Genomic DNA, 21951 nt, shown 5'->3' with positions numbered 1-21951 from the left:
CACAGCACTTTTATCGAGAAGTTTTTCCAGCTCGCTTCGCAGTCTCCATCTCAGCGCTTTAATACCTCTGTGTACTTGCTATTTCTGACTGGTCGTCCCGTTTGTGGATCAACTCGAGCATTTAGTGTGGGAGAAAATGACAGGAAATGTCTGGCCCATTTAACAATAAATTTCCCTGAATACATGTGAGCTGAGCTGGGGAAAAACTACACTGGGTTGGGCTAGGCTAGGCTAACCATAAGGGAATTCTAATGTACCACAAAAACAACACACACTGCAACAAATGCATCTGCGCACCAATTCACGTTTTATGTATTTTAAATGAACTCATGTACATATTCCTTCATGTGTGTAAACATGTGTGTGTGTTTATGTGTATATGTATATGTAAACCCTTGAAAAGACAGAAACAATACATGAAAAGTAAACACAATCACACGTATCTTTAAACCATTACCAATACCAGTACTCACCATATCCAGGAGTGCCTTCTAAAAGGAAAATGGCTGAGGTGCATCATTGACCTGTCAGTGGGAACACCTGGACACTGTCCAGGCTTCATAACGAAGCTGTGTCAGGGCTGATCCCCTGCCTGTTAACCTTTCACCCTTTCTATCTGACTAGCTATCTATCTACAGACACTGTCCCACAGTATCTGCAGGCCTGAGTACAACACGTAGTGTCCCATTTTGCAGTCCAGTGTTGTGATGCGCCCATTCAGACTAGTCTTCCAGTAAAAAGCCCTCTCTGAACTTCCAACTTCACTGGTTTGGTCCTAGTGCATCACCACAAAAAGGGCTGGCTTCCATTCAACAAAGCAATCTTAAAAATCAAACTACACAGCACCATAAAATCCACTGAGTTCCAGAAGAGAAATAAAAATCCCAATAAGTGAGACAATAAAAAAAGAAACTGGAAGTAGGCTTAAGCCCAGCATGAAGTGTCTTTAAGCAAGAGAGTCTCGGCAGTAGGAGCTCACAGGCGCCCACCCGGCAGGACCAGCTAAGCTCTCCGGCCGCTGCTCTTTTTTCCGTGGGATTCTTCCGGCAAAGGTTTGGAAATTACTGTCCCACATCCACATGGTGAACCGGTTCAGGGACTCATTCCTCCGGAAAACATTCCTTTTCCTGACAGTCACCGACGCCGGTTGGAGAGGCAGCGGTAGTCACACCAGCATGACAGAGCATGTTACACACAGAGTCACTCACGCACTCACATTCGCTTTCATCCTCTCGGCTTTGCCCCCTTTGTCTCTCTTACTTTGCGTCTCCCTCTCTGTTCTGCCCTTTCACAACCTCCAAGGGAGGGAAGTGAGGAAATGGGGAGAGAGAGAAAAAAAAAACAACAACACTGTAGCGTCTCTACAGAATCTCCCCTTCTCTCTGTCTCGCTCTCGCTCGTCTCGCTCTCCCTCCTCCTCCCTCCTTGCTCCAGTCAGTGGGATGTCCTGACCCTGTGTAAGAGGTGTGCCTGCTCCTTCAGTATCCAGTCAGCTAAACCTATTGATCCTCTTACCACATGCTGCTCCACTTCATTCAGAGAGGAACAAGTCTGCACATGTACAATTTGTATACACACAGGAGTGCACATATTCACACAGAAAGCCTCCACTGTACGAGGCAATATGGCCAACGTGTTGACAGAAGTAATTCCCCTCATTTCCTCCCTTTAAATCCATCTTCCGCTCTGCTTTTCTTTTCTCAAGTAATGTGTGTTTGTCTCTATTATAGCCCTCCTTCGTCACAACAACGCATGTCCTGTCAGCTTGTTTTTTGTTTTTGCTACTCTAAGCACACCTTCTGTCTGTCTCTAGTGTCTGCATGCATGCCACTGAGCCATGAAATTTCAAACCGCTCAACAAATGCCATCTTATTTTTCTGTGCATGTGACTGTTTGTGTGTGCGTGTGTATGTGACATGCAGTTCGTGCGTGTGTTACCGTGAAAGCACGCAGGGGGCCTCTCAAGGCATGTTTGTTTCAAGAAACTTGTTATACAGGATGTCATTCCCTTACTGCAGTATAATGCATTCCTCTGTTCTTAGACCAGTGGCTTTGGGCTCCAGATGGAGTCTGTAATGGTGCCTATAAGCCAAACAACAGTCAAAAACAGTAAATGTAATTCTTTTACATCTATTCAATTATTGAGATAACAAGATAAATCACAGCAGATCTATAAATTCATTGTTATTCTAAGTGCAAGCCCGTCTAAGAGTCTGTGTTTGCATGCATTTGTATGATCTACTTTGCGTGCGCATATGAATTTGCGCATATGTGTACAAGTGGTGTTGGCACGGAAGTTACGAGTCGAGGTTGGGGTTAGCACACTCAGGTTGCGTCTGTGTGTGTGTTTCGCATTAAATGCCATAGCTGTGGCTAAGCTCCAGTTGCTGCGGTCTGAAAAACAGGATCCAGCACTGCTTCTTACACACATCCTGCCCAACACACACGTCAGCAGCCTCTCAACTCCTGCCAAAAGTCAAACCACCTCATAGCCTCTGTAAGCCTGCACCTTCAGCCACAACAGCCACTCTTGAATAGGGTGGAGGAGTGCTGAATGTTGAGGAATCTGCTTGGGGGAAAATGAAGACAGATATTTAGCTCTCTGGGGAGATATGGGTACAATTGTAGCTTGTGCGTGTAGATGGGCAGGGTTCACAGCTTAGGCAGCGGCAGGGAAACAAAAATTCAATTTAAGGGGCTCTAAAGGTTATACAAGGAAGCAGCAGCAGTGAAGCACCTGTTATTCATTATGTACACACACACACACACACACACAAACACACACACACACATATATATATATATATATTTAAAAAAAACCTCTCCATCTGTCCCTCAGATTTACTCTTAAAACAAGACAGACATCTTTTGCACAAATAGAAACCGGGGCCAGCACTCTAATAATAGAATATACTCTGTATGTCCCTGTGCGTATGTGTCTGCATGGCATTGCATAATCTTAGTCCCTGCATTGGGGGCTGTTGGCCCCTGCTCTACTCAACACTGGTGAGCTGTCACGACTCATCCTGCCACCTGAAAGAGAGAGACTGGAGGAAAGAGGCAAAAATAAAGAGTGTAAAGGCAGAAACAAATAAATATAAAAAGCAGCAGCCGGGGGGACAGCAAAAAGTCACAGATGTAGAGATGAGGCAGGGTAGAGGGTTGAAGTGGATGTACACGTCAGCATCTTTAGAACAGGAAGGGAAATAGTGAGGCTTTTCTCATCGTTTTGCAGCAGTGACAGAACCCTCAAACAACAATATGCGCTTGACAGAAAGCTGACACAATAACATATTAAAGCCATAAAGAAGTGGCACAGTATTAGCCCATCATCATCTATGACCCCTGCTTCTAAGCAGAGCATTGCATTCTCCATCTACAAAACATCACATCATATTTGAGTCAGCAGGCCTTTTCCATTACATTAGTGGTCCGACATGGCTCTCTGTAACTGGGCATCGGGGGAAAGAGGCCGGATTGCAAAGTGGAACAACTACATATTGATGTACTGACATTCGGCAAAGTACTTTTCTTCATTTATCTGCAGATCAATGTCCAGAGAATGTGAGTTGAACAACCGACACATAGCTGGTCCAACAGCATGTCCTGCCAACGGCATGGCTGCTTTAGCTCCAGGTGTTTCATAAAACAAAACAGACACGTTGTCACTGTTCAGATCACACAACCTGAACAGGAATCTACTGTTTTGTATTTTAACGCTTAATCACATAATGGAATTGCCAAATGTAGCCAAATGACATTTCTATGCCACATTTGGCATTTAACAAATTAAAAGGAACATTAAAAACCACACCAGCACAGGCATTTGGTGGTGAAGCCACTCAATCATCACATTGATATAAAAATCTGACACACTTTACATTTGAATAGGAGGGCAAATCCCTCTAGAGATTGAGAGAAAACTGGGCCCTCGTGCACGTTGAGGTAGGCCAGCTGTCCATCACTCCGTGTGTCGCTGTGGAAATGCCTTGGGCTCGGTCCTCCTCCTTGCCATTCACAGATGGTTATGCAGTGGCATTTGAGCAAAGGTTAACTCATTCCCCCTTCGAATCAGATATTTGTAATTAGATTCCCACATCTAATGGGGACATGGAGGCCTCAAGGGCCATTTGTAGAATGTGGAGAATGTTTAAGTGCTCAAAAAATTGCTCACTTGTGGAGTGGAGAGGGTTTTTCAACTCTTTGATTTTAAGGCAGACCAAAAGACAGAAGGGAGGGGCTTAATTTATGAGAAAAATGTGCAGGAGCTGTTGTGAGTGGTGAAAGAGTACAGTGCAGTACATAATGTGAACTGTACTATACATGTCACATCTCACTACTCTGCTATTTCACCTTTAAGAGGAGGAAAACCAGAAGGTATATATTGAATCCGGTTAACCATGAGTCAAATTACTCTCGAAAAAGCATTTGGAAAAGTTACGAATGCTACATAAAATTTAGTGTGATAATACAATTGTGAAAAACAATTATGCAACAAATCGCAGCATTGTCATCACAACAAACATTATCCTCGAATGTGCTTGATTTAGGCTCTTGAATAAGCTTTACACATTTATCTAAAGCCTAAAATACCTAGCTTTACATATTGTAGCTCACTATTTACAACAAGAACACCCAATAGCATGACTGTGCTCAGGTTTCTTGGCTTCATCTACAGTTTAAGTACTATATTTAATATTAAACATGCAAGAGTATCACAACAAGAGAGTTTTCAAAAGCTTCCTTGTACTAATTAGGCATATATTGTGCTAAATTAAACACTGAAATGCAGAAAAATATCCATCCATACAATTTCTGATGCTTATCTGGGGGCTGTATTCCAACCGTTTTCCAGCAGGGAGCCATGTCCTCAGACTTGGAGGTGCTGACTCTCATCCCAAGTGCTTCACAATTGACTGCACACTGGGGGTCAGCAGTTCTCCTCCCCTGCTGAACACAGCCTGAACCAAGCCCTGGTTTCCTTTCATGAGCTTCACTGAGGTCAACCAAAAGTCCTTCCCCATAGCCTCCTTAAATCCTGAATCTCCTTCTTTTGACTGCCTCCTTTCTTAGGCTGCCACCTCGAAAGGCATCAACAACCCTCTGATCACAACTAGAAGCAGGCCCTGTCAGATTCAATGTCCCCAACCTCCCCCGATGCATGAAAAATTATTGCAGAGCTGGGCGCTCAGACAGGAGCCTCAGTCAGATGTTCTCAGTTCACTCAGTACCACATGTTTGGATTCACCAGGTATGTCTGACAGCCTCCACCGCCATCTGATCCAACTCACCACCTGGTGGTGATCAGTTGGGAGCTCTGCTCCTCTCTTCACCTGAGTGTCCGAGACATGCAAGGCAGCAGATCTGATGATATGACTACAAAGTCGATTATCAATGTTTGGTCTAACATGGTATCAAGTACACTTATGTATCACCCTATGCTCAAACACGGTGTTTATTATGGTCAATCCATGACTATCTCAGGAGCACGACTACAAAACAGCACTCAGCTTTAGACCATCACTGCCCACTTGAGGGCTGAAGTCCCCCAGCAGAACCTGACCCCAATGCCTATTCCTGCAGGTGGTGGGCCTGGAGAGTTGTGTTTCCTTGTTGTTCCATGTTGAAGGCCTGTCCATGAGATACTCAGTGGTGAGCAAACAGGAGACTAAATCAGCCCTCATTTGTAAATCTGTTCAATCAGATGGTTAAAAGCATCATCAGTGTCTGGTTAAAAAACATCATTGTAAATGGTGATATCTATTTTGACTACTTTATAGGGCTGTTTTTGGAGAGCAGGTACAGATGGAAGCATACTGAAATATCAATGGTCCATAACCTGAGGCAATCTCTACTACAACACCATCTGGTGAGGATGGGTCTCACTAACAGTTGGTGCAATCAACTCTGCTCTTCCCTCTGATACCTTCATTATCTCATTACATTGACAGAGAAAACATCACTTTCACCATCTTCAAGTGCCAATACTGAAATCAAAAGGATGCACTGTAAATACCATGTTTTGTACACTGTAATAAACACATACTGTGATTTGTTACTGGAAATACACACTGTACATACCAAGATGGGTAAAAGTACAAATAGACTTTACATTATACTATTTCTTAAATACCACTTTGGCTGACCCTATCAGTTGCCTTTACAGGGGACATTATCGTTAACCACTTGCAGTGGACCTGTCTACCAGTAGATTTTTAAATGGCATAAATTCAGGTGAAAGGTGTGGATCAGGAAAAACATCAACCGGCTTGTTGAGAACGTGAGTAAGATATGTAGGAATTTATTGCTGGCTCTGGCATTTCCCCCTTGACGTCACAAATTGCAGAGGCGTGTTCACACAAGTCATAAACTGATTACTGACAAGCCACAGAAACTGGCAGTCAAATGTAAGACAAAACATCTTAATCAGTAATATTCATTATTCAATATGTCATTACAGCTAGCTGTATTTAACTTTATTCACCATTCGAATTAGGCACCTATAGCAGACAACATAGTGGAAATTTACAATAAATGCCATCGTTCCATGTGTTTTTCACATATGCTGCAGGTTGACCTTTCCAATGCATCTGCCTCTAACAAAGCACTAATGAAGACTTGCAGTGCTGCAGGATTTACTGCAGGTTTTGGTATTTGACACTAGACGTCTCAAAATGCACAGGTGTGTCTGCATACGTGATAAACATGGAGAAGCCTTTTATTACTGATTCTTTGTTTTTAATTTGAAATGTGGGTGATCTGATGAGGAAACAGTCAAGCTGTAGCAAAAACATCCTTTTCTTTCACTTTTCTGAGAAGATGAGCAGCCAGCTAGAAAAATGTAGAAGTGCACAATCAAAGCCAAACTGTTCAGTCAATACATTAAATGCTATAGGAATGTTGCATTTTAATCTTTTGTTTTGCATATACATTTTGTCAAATTTCCCCGATCTAATAAATAAATAAATAAATAAATATTTTTGGAGAACAGGGCTCCATGAAGCCACATGCATTTCTTGAAGCAGCTGAAATTTTGTCCATCTAAGGTGTTCATGGCAACAAATGTACCATGGAAACAAAAGCACTGATTCAGGTCACACTGTGTGTGATCTGCCTCCTTCTGCCTCCTTCTGCTCAAACTGCCACAGATATATAAATGCACATGTGCAGGCTGAAGTTCACAACAATTACCAAGTGTTCTGTCAATTGCTAGCATTGTGCTTTTGATCTGGTACCATCAGAGCATAAAGAGGACCAATTAGATGCAGCAGTGCACACTGGTACACTAGTTAGGGTGGTGTAATATTTTAGTACCCACCAGCCAGTTGGAGGTATTGTACCAACTTTAAAATCCAAGGGCTTACCAACAATCACAATTCTGTGCCGCTGCCATAGTGACAAATATGCTCAAAGGTGGCAGCTCTGGTGAAAGCATGGGGCATTACTGCCCAGTTGAAATCGAACTAGGGATTTTAAAAATGGCCGACTGCCTTGCAAAAATCTTCTGTGTATATTTGTTTTACAAAAATGATATTAGAACTGTCTACATGCTTTTAAGGTATATTGCCGGTTGACCTTTATTAATCCAGTAGTTTTTAACAAAACACTAATTAAGAGTCTGCAGGATCTGAGAGGTTGGTCACTAGATGACATTTCAACATGCCATAGCAGGAAAACCACAGCTATAATTAATAATTTGAATAAAGGCTGCAATCCATTTAGTTGTACCTTTTCTGGTGCAATAAATACTGCTTTTCAGACTGCCATCATGAAGGTTGCCATTAAAAGGTAAAGTACAAGATTGTGTTTATTGGTGAACACTCAGGAGTCAAAATTTTAGAAAATATCCTCACTATGAAAAATAAAAAAGATGTCTTACATATAGACACAGAAATGCTACTAGTTCTGTGTGCTATATCCTCATAAAGCATTCAAAAAATGGAAAAAATATAATTAATGGTGGTGTAGTTGTTGTAGTGGCCAAGAGCATGCCTAAAAATCAAAGATATCCTCTTAAGACACTGTTGATGCTTTGAAACTCAACACAGCTCACAGCTGAGTTTCACAAACTCAAACGAGCTGAGAGGAAATGTGTGGGCACTGTGGAGCATTATCAGAAAAACGAAATGGACCTAAACTAAATACATAAGGTAAATTAATCTACCTTTGAATGGCAGTGTAGTTTTCAAACATAATTCTTTGTGTTAAAACTGACTTAGGATTTGAAATAACACTACATTGCATTTACTGGGCAGTAAATTACCCTGGTTCATATTAGGCCAATATTTCTGTCTAATGGAGGACACCAGTGTCATTAATTTATTTAATTGCCTCTTGTATCTGCTGTAATTTTCACCTGTGAGCTGTGAGGACATTCTGCTAAGCTGCGGTTGTGAAGGATGGAGTAACATGACGAGATGCACGTTGCTCACAGAAGTGTTGAAAAAGGGACAGGCTTTCTAATAGTGCAAGCTGCTGTCATACTCAATCTCACTATTGCAGCTACCTGTTTCTCTTTCTCCGTAACCCTGCTGTGTAGATCTACAGTTTGCTCCCACTCTTACCCCCCTAAATATGTGTATCCATTCCATCCAACACTCTCCACACCTCCATTCCCAGCCATGGTGTCGGCTCTGTTGCTCAACCCCTCCAAAAATAGACTTTTCCTGCATTGCACCAACGTTGTGTCACTGTTGCAGCCAAAGCGCTCCACTGGCTCCCCCCTGCACTGGCTGACTAGTCTGAGCCTTAATCACAGCACTGGATGGGCTAAGTGTGTATCTGGGTGTGATTAGCAATTCCTCCGAGGGATGATATGACCCAATGGTGACCTCCGGTGATATGCTAATTACTGTAGGCTCAGGGAAAAAACACATGTCTGCTGGTACACTGAATGAATGAATAAGAATTTCGCTTAGATCCTGTTCAGTGTAGTACGTTTTTAAGCAGTGCATCCACTTTTTTATCAGCAGTTGAGAAAAATCCATAAATGGATCCTCCTATTGAAATGCTAAACACTGGTTCAGGTTTTATCCAGCTACCTATTGTAGGTTTTAGCATTTTTAATGTGAAACTGAGGCTCATTGTAATCTTCCATCTTCTCTGTTCTGTTTCATTTATCTATCATGTTACAACTTAAATGTATTTGTTTTCCCATACCAGTGAAAGTATATTCAGAATATTTATTTCTGCTTCAAATGTACAAGACAGGCATTCAAAAATGGATTTTTACAGACATCCGTCACAAGAGGAGCAAATAATGGTTTCATTTTGTATAAAGGATACTTAGGACAGAAGCTGTCAGATACCTTGAAAATTGATAAAAACATGCATGGGGCTATCTAATGCATGTCAGTAAAACTTGTGTAGATTATGTGTTGAATAGAAAATATCTTTAACCAATGAGATACTGTGCTCCTGATATTATGCTAAATGCATGCTTGCTGCATTATGTGATCCAGGATAATTAAACGTCTATGAGTCTACAGCCATTCTAGAGGCTTCATGAGGCTGCACCTTACCACAGCAGCGCGTTGAACTAAATGCTAACATCAGCATACTAGCATGCTCACAATGACAATGCAAACATGCTGATGTTTAGTAGGTGAACCATACTCACCATCTTAGTTTAAGACATTAGAATTCTCACATTTTTGGTCATAAACTAAAGTTTGGAAATTTTTTACATTTGGCCTGTTGGTGGTGCTATACTAAAAGTCAGGAGATCACCAATGGGATGGCAAATTGTCCTGAGGGGATCTGAGTGTCTGTATCAAATGTCATGGCAATTAATTCAGTAGTTTTTGAGACATTCCACTAAAAACCCCAAATGTCAACCTCATGGTGGCGCTATGATACAAGTCAGAGGACCAGCAAAGTCAATATATTGAGTAAATGCTAAGATACTCTGTAGGATGGTGAAGTATGAAATATTTCTTTTTAAGATATTTTGCTTATCAAGCCAACTACATGGTGATATTAGAAGTTTAAATTTTAAAATTAAAGTTTAAAATTATAAGTCAGGTAGTCACCAAAGTCATGGCACCAGCACTGACTAAAACAAGTTACAGAGAGAAGGAGGAAGAGAACAAAGAAAATATTCAGTCAAGCTATGAAGATGTACCTGAAGTCTCTCTGAATGAACAAGGAACGTGAATGAGTTGGAGATGGGAAAAGCTATTCTTTGCAAGGCCTTCTTGCTCATGTTTTTCTGCAACTGCCCTAAATTCCATTAAAGAGCATGAATTATGAAGAAGGAGCAGCATGTAGGAAAGTGCATTGTGGGGGACTTGTGTGACATTAAACTGTTAAAGTAATGACAGGTTAGGAGCAGGCTTGCAGACTGTAAAATTATCTTAGCCTGAAAATGGCTCAGCCTGTGACATTCTGACTGCGAACTGTGGAGGAAACCACCAAACTGTCACACAGAACAGCACACGCCCTTCCAAATACTTGCACAACGGGCTCATATTTTAGTTTACGCGCACAGTGATAAAACACAAGTGAAGGGGCAATGTGAATACAAAAGTGAAAAAACTTGTGAAAAGGCACAATAAAAAAATGTCACGTTTATTAGGCGTCATCTGCTGGGTTACAAGGCTTCAGGGAGTATTATAGGGGAAGAGCAGCTGTTTTTACAATTTTAATGTATTTCAAAGTGATCCACAACATGACCAGAGTGAGGGCAGACACAACAGAAGTGTGCAAGAAAACCATGAGGTGCAATCATCAAAATACAAAGTAAAACAATTTTCCAACTGCAGAAAAAATAGAGGATAAAATGTGTGATAAAAAAGTGCCGCATCTCCATTATATTAACACGCTCTTTTTCCACATACACTTCCTTCCGCTTTTTCCTAATATACTTCCTGTCATGTATACACACAGCAGATTCATAAACAGAATACAGCACGTGGGCAGCCCACCTAAATAGATTTGTCATGGATTTCTGTGTATTTCTGGCTTCCATTTAATAACCTGTACAATAATGCAGTTTAGAGTGCGATTCATTTAAAAGCCTGCAAAACTGCTGAATTATTGTGTAACTGAACTTGAAAAATGACTTTCCTTATCAGAAGTAAGCTTATCATCACAATACTGTTCTGCAAATCAGATAAAAAAGTGCCACACTTTGGAGCTTAGAACATTATAAATACATTCTGAACCTGTGGGACAAACTGATTTCCCAGAGCTCATATATCGAGACAAAGAGAGATAAATTCCTTCTTTTGCAACAATACTAAACTTGCTCAAATATCTTGTGATTCCCTCAAACACACTGAGCCATTTTTTAAAAGAGTTAATAAGATAAAATAAAATAAAAACACCTGTTTGGATCATTCCACAGGTAAACAGGTTCACTGGTAACAGATAGCATCATGATTGGTTATGAAAGGAGCATCCTGGAAAGGCTCAGTCATTCATAAGTGAGGATGGAGCGAGGTTCACCACTTTGTGAACACGTGATTGTATAAAGGATCTTACTACATGGACTCAGGAACATTTTGTAAAACTGAAGCGTAGTCCATTTGCACATGATTGCATTCTGTTTTTATTTACGTTTCACACAGTGTCCCAACTTGTTTAGGAATTGGGGTTGCATTTCTCTCTGACTACCACGGTGACAACAGCATTCTGTGTTTGCTTCTTGACTAGATGTGACCGGAGAGGCTGAGGAGCAGACAGAGATGGTCTCGCCACCCTTGTCTGCTGTCATGGCTCTCATGACATTTAAAAGTCAAACTTTCACCCCCCACACACACTTCATCCACACCTCACCATCACCAAATGAAACCTGTCAGCCCCCTAGAAACCCCAGGCAGGAGGGTGGCGGCTTCAAGTTAGACACAGCCAAGGAGAGGACCGGACAAAGAACCAGAGGAAACATCAAATATTGTTACTGTACACTAGGCCCTCAGCAGAGGAGAGGGGAGGAGAATGGAGGAACATAAAGTGGAGACCGTTGCAGTAAATGTTTTATAAGATGCAGTTTTGTACAACTGCAGGTGAGATAGGAGGAGAAATGGAGTTTTAAGATGTGTAAAGATTCTGTGAAAGTCAGCGTGGGGTTTGACGCGAGAAGAGATCTAAGCCTTGTTTCATTTGTGTGAAGTCTGTTTGAGGTTGGTGAAGGTTAAGGTTAGCGGGATGAACAATTACGACATCCTCAGCTGAACTGAAAGCGACTCATTCGGTCTCACACACTGTGCACTCTGCCTATGAAGCAAAGGAGGTAAACTCTGCTTAATGCTTGTCAAATGCAAACAGATGTCAAGTCCAGAAGACACAGCCGTCATTAGGGCTGATTCGCCCGTGTGCCTTTCAATTATGCATATGTGAACTTGTGGTTGAAAACATGCAAATGTGAATGACAGCGTGTGTATGCCGTGCTTGCGTGTTTATGCCTTCCTATACATCTCTGTGTGTTTGATGTAGTTGCAGGTTCCAACAGGCAGGCAAGTCCAGAACTGTTAACCACAACTCTAAATTTTTAGATGTGAGATCAAAGGCAGAACCCTACTGCTTTACTGGAAACTATAAACCATCTGGGGGTTCATATTTGTTGAAAACAGTCACAGAAATTTGACTTCTGAGGAAACTTGCACAGCGGGGAGGAACAGTGAGCAAAAATATCCGCCATTCAGCTGAGGATCCTCGTCACTGGCAGGTATTCATCCCACTGAAGAGACTGCTGAGGGAAATTCCACCCTCAGATATGTTATATAAAGCCCCCTGATGTTCACTGCATTTGAGGAATTATTCCGTAATGAAGTGGTGTACTCACTTTCTGACAACCTCCATCATCAGCTGCAGTAGACGATCGTTTGTGACTGTGAGCGATGGGGTCTTTGCCGTACATGAACACAACATTTTGAATAGTTTTGCTTTTTTCATGACACTTTTTGCGTCGATTACATCTCCCCTTTGCCGAAATTCGATTGAAAATACGATACATTTGGATGGAAAACCAGCTACTGTGGCCGCTGTCAATCAAATCCTTGTCGTTCAACAATTAGCGTGTCGCTGAGCATAAATGAGTCCAGTGTTGCCACTTCACTCAGGTGATGGTTGGAGGAAATCGTGATTTTTTGTTGCTCTGCTCTGAGCTGATGTGTTTTTTTTCTCAGTGGCTAAAAGTGCCCAAGTTAAGGGAGATGATGATCTGGGACCGTGAAATGTAGTATGACAGTCCTGTAAGTGGGTTAGGAAATAAGCACTGTGCCAGGCATTGTGACGAGATGATAAAACGTACCCAAAGCACATGTACATCTCCAACAGCAACACCAGAGGGTTTCAGGTGGATTTTTCCACCGCATGAAGATAACACCGGCTGCAGGTGTGCTGTCCTGTATGTGACCCTACACAGTGACTTGTACTGTCAAAAAGGCACACAAATACTGAGCTTCCCCACAGAGATCAGCGAAGCATCATGTTACTGCTATCATTAAAACTGTCCACGAAGGTAATGGGTGTACCGTGTTGACGAACACCTGCTCCCGCTGCCTGTAAAGCAGCTGCTTCTCATGTCATGTCTAACGTGCAGTGGGCCATCTATTGTCCAAGCCTGGTGCAGACATCATCCAGTCAGCCACTGGGCAAACATCGTGTGAAAGGAAAGAATTTGATCAGGCAAATGTATATTAAACCATTTTAGGGGGGATTAAATTAACAAATCATATCGTAACAAATGAGGCGATAAGGTGTTTGATTTGATTTGTAGGATGCAGATTAAAAAAAACAATAAAAAATATTACAGGGATACATTTTATACAGTTTTCATATTTTCCATATTTAAATTCATTCTCTTCCTAGTACCTCCCATCCAAAACCCCCACTTGGTCTCTGTTTTCTTTATAAGAGGGGTAATAACTCCCTGGCGTATATAACTGAATTCTCTTACAAGTGACTGGTTTAAAAGGAATACTCATAAAAAAAATCTTGTTTTCTCCAACAGTGACTCCAGCTGTGTCACATGGAGGTATGCTGCAGAGAATAAGTGGGTGGGGATGGGTGCATGGATACACAGAGAGAATACAGTTATACTACAAAGAATGCACAGACAGAAAGAGAGAGACAAAAAAGAAAATGAGAGAACAAACAGAATACTGATTGGACCTCTACAAGTTGCTGTCTGCTGCATTGTGGCACACGGAGCCAAGGCCGGCATCAGCACAAAAAATCCCCTAAATCCCACCCAAAAACAACACCACGGCTCCAGAAATTGCAACACTCTGCATAGATACACAAAAACAAAAAAGTAGAGAGGGATGAGGAGAGAAAGAGGGAGGGAGAGAGTGAGAGAAAGGGCAATAGTGTGAGAACAGCATAGTTACATAACGGATAGAAGCAGCATGGGAGCTACCAAAGGGGAGCTCCTGGGCTTCTGCAAGTCGCAGAATGACGCATTGCCCTTACACACACACTCACACACAGACTCACGCGCACGCACGAACACACACAGACACACACACAGCCTCAATGCAGCAAATGGCACACATTCACATTGATGTGCTCCATACAAGATAGGCCACTCCCACACATTCATCATATTCTAGCCAACAGCACCCGAAGTGACGATACATTCATTACAACAACACTCCCCAGCAGCAGAAGAGCACAAATGCAACATGTACCATCAATTTAATCCGCAAACTATTTTAAGAGTCTGGTGAAATGATGAGAAGTGATTTTTGGTGTTCTCTACCAACTCAGTCAGAAATAAATCATGAAAGGTTTTTTTTTCATGCCTCTGCATGTTTCAGTGATGCTGAATGGTGCGATTAGGCAAGTTTATTGTCTAATGCTGCATTTTCTGCAGAGATGTTTGGCTGTTGGGACATACAGAGACCTTTTTTGTGAACATTTAGTTGCAAATTTCACTATCGGCAGAGAAGGAAGACAACATGAGCTTCCACATCCACATTCTGACTGCGCACATAACTGTGGATGAACATACGTGTTCCCAAAAAAGTTAGTTCCAAACATTGATGCATACAGAATTTGTATGTGAGGCTCTTCCTTAGTAGAATTTATGGAGGCTATGGATTGCAACGGTATCACAAGGTTTTGGAGCCTCAGCTGACTACAGTCTATTGGACTATCTTCCATCAATCAGGGATGCGTCAGAGCAGATATAATGTTTGGGGGGGGGTTTGCATTATTTATAGGCTATCTAAAGGAAGAGCGCCACATCTTTTACAACACAGTCTTTCTCTTGAGTTGTCTTTAAACACAAAACATGCCTCTCTAGCAATCAATCTACTTTGAAAGCTATTTTTACACCAAGACACACACACGCACACACACACACACGCTCACACACACACTCACACACACACACACGCACACACACAGCACAACAACCCTGAGCTGAGGCAGGATCAATTGATGAGCTACGAGGAAAGCAACTTGCATTCCTCCCATCTGGGAGTGTGGAAGCGGGCTGCTGCAGAGCGCTTCGCACTAAACACAGGAAATCAATATCCTGCAAGTTAATGAGATAGACCCCCTAACCTCAGCATCTGATTAGATAAACAGATTAGCAACAAAACACAACACCGCCATTAGGTGAAAGCAGCGCAGACACATACTGCTCATGCCAGCCCCATTATACAGACTGGCAACCTTACAGTTAGTGATAAAAATACGATGAGATTTTATTATGTGGCTGCTGCTCAGTGCTGATAGATAATTCACTGTGTGTTTTTACTATTATTGATTGCTATCATGTCTAAACGATCACTGCTTACAGTGGTATGAAAGTCGAAGTTATCTAGTACATACACAATATTATAAGTATTAACTTATAGTCGTCAAGTAATGCTGATGATGGTTTATTGCTATAACTGTGGCTGAGCTTTAACATTTCTGACTAATATAAAAATATACTACTCAGGCCAACAAAACCAAAGAATCAGTAATGATTACGTTACCTTTTGAGACATCTCATGTTCAGATAAAATCTCTGCCGTTTTGTTACTTACCTAGAAAGAGAGAGAGAGAGGAGATGGAGGGAGTGAAGGGGGGAGACAGAGAGACACACAAGTTATCAGGACAATCTACTGACCGCAGTGAGATGTAATTTGTGCTTAAACAAGCATTGGGGCACATTGTGTATGACCCTCTCCCACCACACACACACACACACACACACACACACACACACACACACACACACACACACACACACACACACACACACACACACACACACACACACACACACCCCACCCCCCGCTAGTGGAGGCACACACACACACAAATATCGTATATACATACACACACACCAGAGTAATGAGAACGGCTGGGAGTGTATATCAATACACCGCAGTGGTGAGAAAACTGCTCTCGCTTTACCTCACTCTAATGCAAGCCTATTGATCTGAGTCAAGCCTCACATATTCATCTATTCTCCCTTCTCATCTCTCCTCGCACCTTTCATCCTTTGTTATATGCATGCAGAGCCCACCTCCTTTACACACACGCCTGCAAAATTACAACAATAATGTCAAAAGAACTGGTGAGGGGTGACAGGAGATTGACAATATGACAGACATGACCACAGTGAGGCTCAGACTACATCAGATATGTTGCTTTTCACTTAGCAAAGCATCTCACTGACCACTGCTCGGTGACAGTCAGAAGCTTTTATCATTTCTGCTGAGGTAGTAGAGTATTTTTAGAGTTTGACAGCAATGGGTGATATGTCAATATATACTGTGAAAGTATATTCATTTGCTAGCTCTCTGAGAGTGTACCATACCATTAATACTGTGGTAACCATCGCTTCAGTATCTGTGGAAGCATTAGGCCACTGTGGGCAATGATGCAAATGAATGAGTAGGATGCTTTAAGTTCTTATTGGATTTTAATATGATTATTGCATCAATTTGATGACGTACTTCGATTTGTCAGGTATTTAATTTGCTGAATTGAGCGGTTCTATCTATTACATTTTTTAATGAATGTGTAGAAAATCTAATGTATCACTACCATGAATCGGTTTCATTTAAAATCAATATTGGTCTCAAAGTCTCAATTCTGTCACTTTGATAATGCCACAACACATCACTTTACCTCTCACTATTCATCTCCATCCATCAAGTCTCTATCCATCTCCCGCCTGTCCTCTTTTTCCCTCTGTTCTCTTTGGGTCAGACAGGTTGACAACACATTCAGACTAAATGTCAAGCAGCCAGACCAACCGAGGTAAAGTATGGGGTGACAATCAAAGAGGCAGACTCTTAAGAAAATGCAGTTGAAATGTATCCTGCACAGTTGCTTTATATGAACCCAAACATAGAGAAAGACAATCAGCGACACAGACAGTGAAGGGAAGCCAGGTACATAGATATGATGATAAGCAGTGCCTTAATAAAAAGGGCAGACACACAGGCAGACAGGCTTATGGAAAACGACTCCCTTTCTCAACTGGCTTGCAGCCAGGAGCAACCACATTTGGCCATTAAATTTACACTCAAAATTACTCCTTAACACCTGCTGTTCTATGTCACTACTGAAGCCTGGAAGGGAGAGCATTGAAACAAGGGATTTACACACCCTCATAGAATATAAATCCAGGGCTTTTGGTATTAAAAACATATAATTTTGGTTTCACTTTTTTATGATTAACACAGACACAATGATTTTTACTTGATTTTCAGGGTAGAACCACATATATTATTATTTTTTATTAAATTGTATCATAATTAATCACAGTTGAGAGAGTGTACTCTCTTAAAATCCTGCATGACTGATTCTGTCAGTCATTATTCAGGAGTGTCTTTCAGTTGTCCTGTTGGGGGGGCAAAAAGCCTTTTAAAGGAAGCCACTGGTGGAGATGTCACATCATCCATCAGCAAATTGTCAGCGGTGACATTTATGTAGAGGTAGTGGGTACGAGCAGTAAAGACACCAGCTTTTTAAGACATTGGGGATACGCATGCTCTCAGAGCCATTTCTTAATGTGGCAAAAAATGCCCTGTGTTACTGAAAATAGTTCCCATAGAAAACCAGTCCAAAATCTTTTATTGCAAACTGAAGTCTTTGTATGAATGCATGTGCTTGACTGCACTAAGAGAATATTATGTTCTCTTGTGTCAGCCATACTTAAGCCCATGTGTGACCTCTGCAAAAGCTCCATGACTCATGAAGCTGGACACCACTGGGCCTTTGACTGCACACATGATGAGCTCATGCTATACTTCTCCTACATGCATTCAGTGCCAAAGGCCAGGCTGAAAGCTGCAGTGACTAAGGCTCATTCTGCTCCAGGACTTTGAGCACAGGGGTAAAGGACAACTCTCTTTGGCGAGCTGGTTCTAATAAGGCCTGTTTCCGTGGTGACTAGATTCTCGGCTGGTGATTTATAGCATCACGTAGTTATCACCTCCAAACCGTCTGGCCCTGGAGTGAAGGACGACAGCTTGGGATCGGAACCAGCTGTGGAAAACAGGTGTGTGCCTCTCATTAAGGCCATAGCAAGATAATGATGGCTTTTAATCACAAGCACCAGATAGGAGAGTGTGCTCGTGAGTGTGAAGATTCGTGGTTTGTCCATGCATGTAGTTTACATGTGCATTAATATGTGCATTATTGTGCTGTATCTGCATTTTCACTCTTTTCATGATAGATTTGTGTGCAGGAGATTTGCATATTTGCATGTCTTTGTGAGTGTATTTCTGTGTGTGCTTGTGTAAGAGTGGATGCATAATGAGAGACAGAGAAATCAACAGGGAAATGGGGTGTGTGTACAAGCGTCCTCTCCCCGGTAAACACACTTGTGTTTTATAGGCAATTCCACAATGAATGCATCAAACACGGAAGCAGTGACGCAAAGGGTTCTAGTGCTGCATCCCACTTTATCACAAGCTAAAAACCATGGTCTTTGTTTCCTGGCATGGATTAGAACCCTCTTATCATGTCTTTTCACTCTCCTTTCTATGAGGCATTAGCGGAAGAAAAATGGAAAATTGGATGGAGGGGGAGGACAAAGCACAAAAAAAAGTAGAGGAAGGAATGCAAGTCTGAGACCTCACCTCTAAGCAGTACTCGCTTAAGAACTTAAGCTCCACAACAAACAAAGATACCAGACCGGAGCTCTACCTAATCGTAGCAGCTTATTCTCCATGACTCTGTCTCTACAATTGGGAACCCACCAATAACTCCTTTCCCACCATTGGCAGACATTGCCAATGCCTTCACCCCTTTACCGCAGCCTTGCACACATACAAGTAGATCCAAACATATAGACTTATATGAACACACACGCTGGATGAGATGCACGCGCCTACGATCAAACGCAGCCAGACATGTGCACTCATACATAAGTAGAAAAACGTGTATGTGCACGCTCATGTACAGGCACACAGTTACGTTACTGTCTATCTACGTCAACAACCTGCAAAAACATGTCAGCACGCCCAAGTCTGGCATCCTGCCACTCCGTGTAATCACATACTGTGTGCACAAGCACCGCCTGTAACAAACACACATTTGACTCAAGTCAGGGTTGCTAGATATCAAAATGACTGCGTGAGATCTGAGTAATTCAGTGATCAACGCACAGTTTACAGTTGAATCTTATGGATAATAAGAGCGACAAACACCTTATATTATCTGCTAATCACTACGCTTTCTATGTAATTTATTCACCAAGCTCTGTCTCATTCTTTCTCTTGGTGATGCAGAACGTAAGTGCAATTATACAGAATAAGGTGCAAAAATGGTGACAGGGAATGTATAGAAAGTATGCATCGATGACACTCTTTCACATGATACTACCCCCCACCCCCACCACTCACTGAGTGGCCAAACAAACCTGAAGGCAGCTGCAACGATAGGACGAGATGCAACGCAAATGTTTACTGACACATACAGTATGTAGTTCCACTTCCACACCATGTTACACTCAACAAGACCTGAAGGCATACACATGCATGGTCCTTTCATATCACATGCATACACAACGCTATAGTTGTTTGCTATGATACTGACACAAATCAAATGATGGTCTGTCATTTGCTACTGATCATCACTGAGCATTTGGATTAGGTAACCCAATCTTTTAAGGGGATGAACGGCCAGCCAGTGTCAGCGGGATTAAAGGGACTGTTCTGATGCACTGTTGGAATCCTGTGCTAGCCCCACAACTAGGAACTATTTTGCATGGGTGTATCGTTTTGTTGACAACATGTCAGGAATTGGTGAAAAATTCTCATTAAAAGTTCCAGTGTCTCAGGTGACATCCTCAAATTGTTTGTTTTGTCCGAAAAACAGTCCAATTTTCAATTAATTATCATATGTATGTGAGACAGAACAGCAGCGTATCCTAAAATCTGGGCAGCTGGGACCAGGGAACGTTTGGCATTTTGGCCTGAAAATTACTGAAACATTGAATCAGTATTGTATACCAATCAATTTTCTGTTTAATCAAATAATTGATTAATGGACCAATTGTTTGTTCTCAGGATAACATGCGAGAAATACATACTCACAAAGCAGCCAAATTTAACCAGTCTGACTGTTATAGGTTACAAACTGCCTTACCCTTTGTTATAATGCCTAGAGTTAGCAAACTTAAATTATCTTATTATATTAAATTATATTTTTAGCATGGTTCCTGCATCATTTGAGGGGAAGGTGTATAGAAAGCATCTCTAATAATGCATCATGCTGACCACCAAAAACTTATGCTAGGGTGCTTTTTTTTGTCCTACATTCAAGGAAAGGCAAAATATTTTTAAAGTGAATGCTGTCTCCCTCTCTCTTGCATTCAAATTCCCCAATGTGATTCAGTCGTTTTACAGACTGGGGGAAAAACTCGGTAGGAGTAAGCTAACCCCACAGACCACATTTCAGTTAAATATTCAGACGACGCAGGAATTGTGAGTTTAATTTGGGAGGACAGAAATAAACATCTCTTGGAGCCAAGAGATATATAATGATGTTGTTTTATTGCTCATTTGTACAACATCCTGCGCTGTTGCGTGGTTTCACTCCTTAGCAGTAAGCAACAAAAACAAGAGAATAAATTTGGGAGTACGTCCAGCAAAAACCCCTGAGGCATGTCTCGGCACGGTGGCATCTACAGTATATCTGAGCGCAATTAGGATGGGATTCATCATTGTGAATGACTCAGCACATTCTTTTATCAGAAAAATACTAGCTGCTGTCGGCTGTACAGGGTAACTCAGCCTCACAGATATCATGCTGGGGATATTCGGTGTCAGTCAGTGTACAGTAGCACTCAGTAACATTATGCTTATGAATTACTTGTATGGTTCACTGTAGGCGCATGTGTTGTTATACTGCTGTTTGTTTTGTGATGTCAACTGACAACCTGTCACAGGTAATCATTTCTCCCAGGGGACAATAAAGGTATCACCATCATCATCATCAAATTACTCTCACAGCTTGTTACAGCGCTTTCCATCCCCATGAATAATACAGAACTCCTCGTGTGGAGTCAGTCTGTGAATGCCTTTATATTATAAATTAGCTCTCTAGAAAATGCTGGTGCAAGTCACCCATAATGATATTCAAATGTTAAATTTTAAACAAGCTCTGCATCACTTCCAGATTTCATGGTTTATGGTTACAGTTCACTGATATAGATTTATTTTGCATCATAAGTATCATAATTGTATCATAATGTTTCCTATTTAGGAAACCGTTTTTTCATTTGGGATGAGAGAATCAGGGTGTGACAGAACTTGTGCACCTCTTACATCACACGGCTCACAGTAAATGCTTTTTGCTGCATCATACCTAAACCCACTGGTCAGCAACTTAAGAAAATGGTCTACGCAGTTCAACTTGCTGATGCATGCTATAATCAACCATCTGATTTATGGCAGATCCTCCATCACTTGCTGCCTCAGCCCTTAAAGATAAATGAGCAGGCTTATCTCGTTTATGTGTCGACATAAGATGGAGCGGTTTATGGCGCTT

General features: G+C 41.7%; 1 protein-coding gene across 2 annotated transcripts in view; it reads right to left on the bottom strand.

Annotated features, from left to right (window-relative positions):
• Positions 1-21951, bottom strand: part of pde4d (phosphodiesterase 4D, cAMP-specific) — a 146566-nt gene that overhangs the window by 55011 nt on the left and 69604 nt on the right. The window contains exon 1 of one of the 2 annotated variants that reach the window (XM_041936304.1): positions 474-1267. The exons of the other annotated variant lie outside the window; for it this stretch is intronic. Coding sequence (XP_041792238.1) covers positions 474-562 — 89 coding nt within the window. The 5' untranslated portion in view covers positions 563-1267. Of the gene's footprint in view, positions 1-473; positions 1268-21951 lie in introns of those variants that run through there. 2 annotated transcript variants of the gene reach the window in all.

Source organism: Chelmon rostratus, chromosome 5 (genome assembly GCF_017976325.1).
Source record: "Chelmon rostratus isolate fCheRos1 chromosome 5, fCheRos1.pri, whole genome shotgun sequence".
Classification (NCBI taxonomy): domain Eukaryota; kingdom Metazoa; phylum Chordata; class Actinopteri; order Chaetodontiformes; family Chaetodontidae; genus Chelmon; species Chelmon rostratus.
This window is presented reverse-complemented; position numbering and strand designations above follow the sequence as displayed.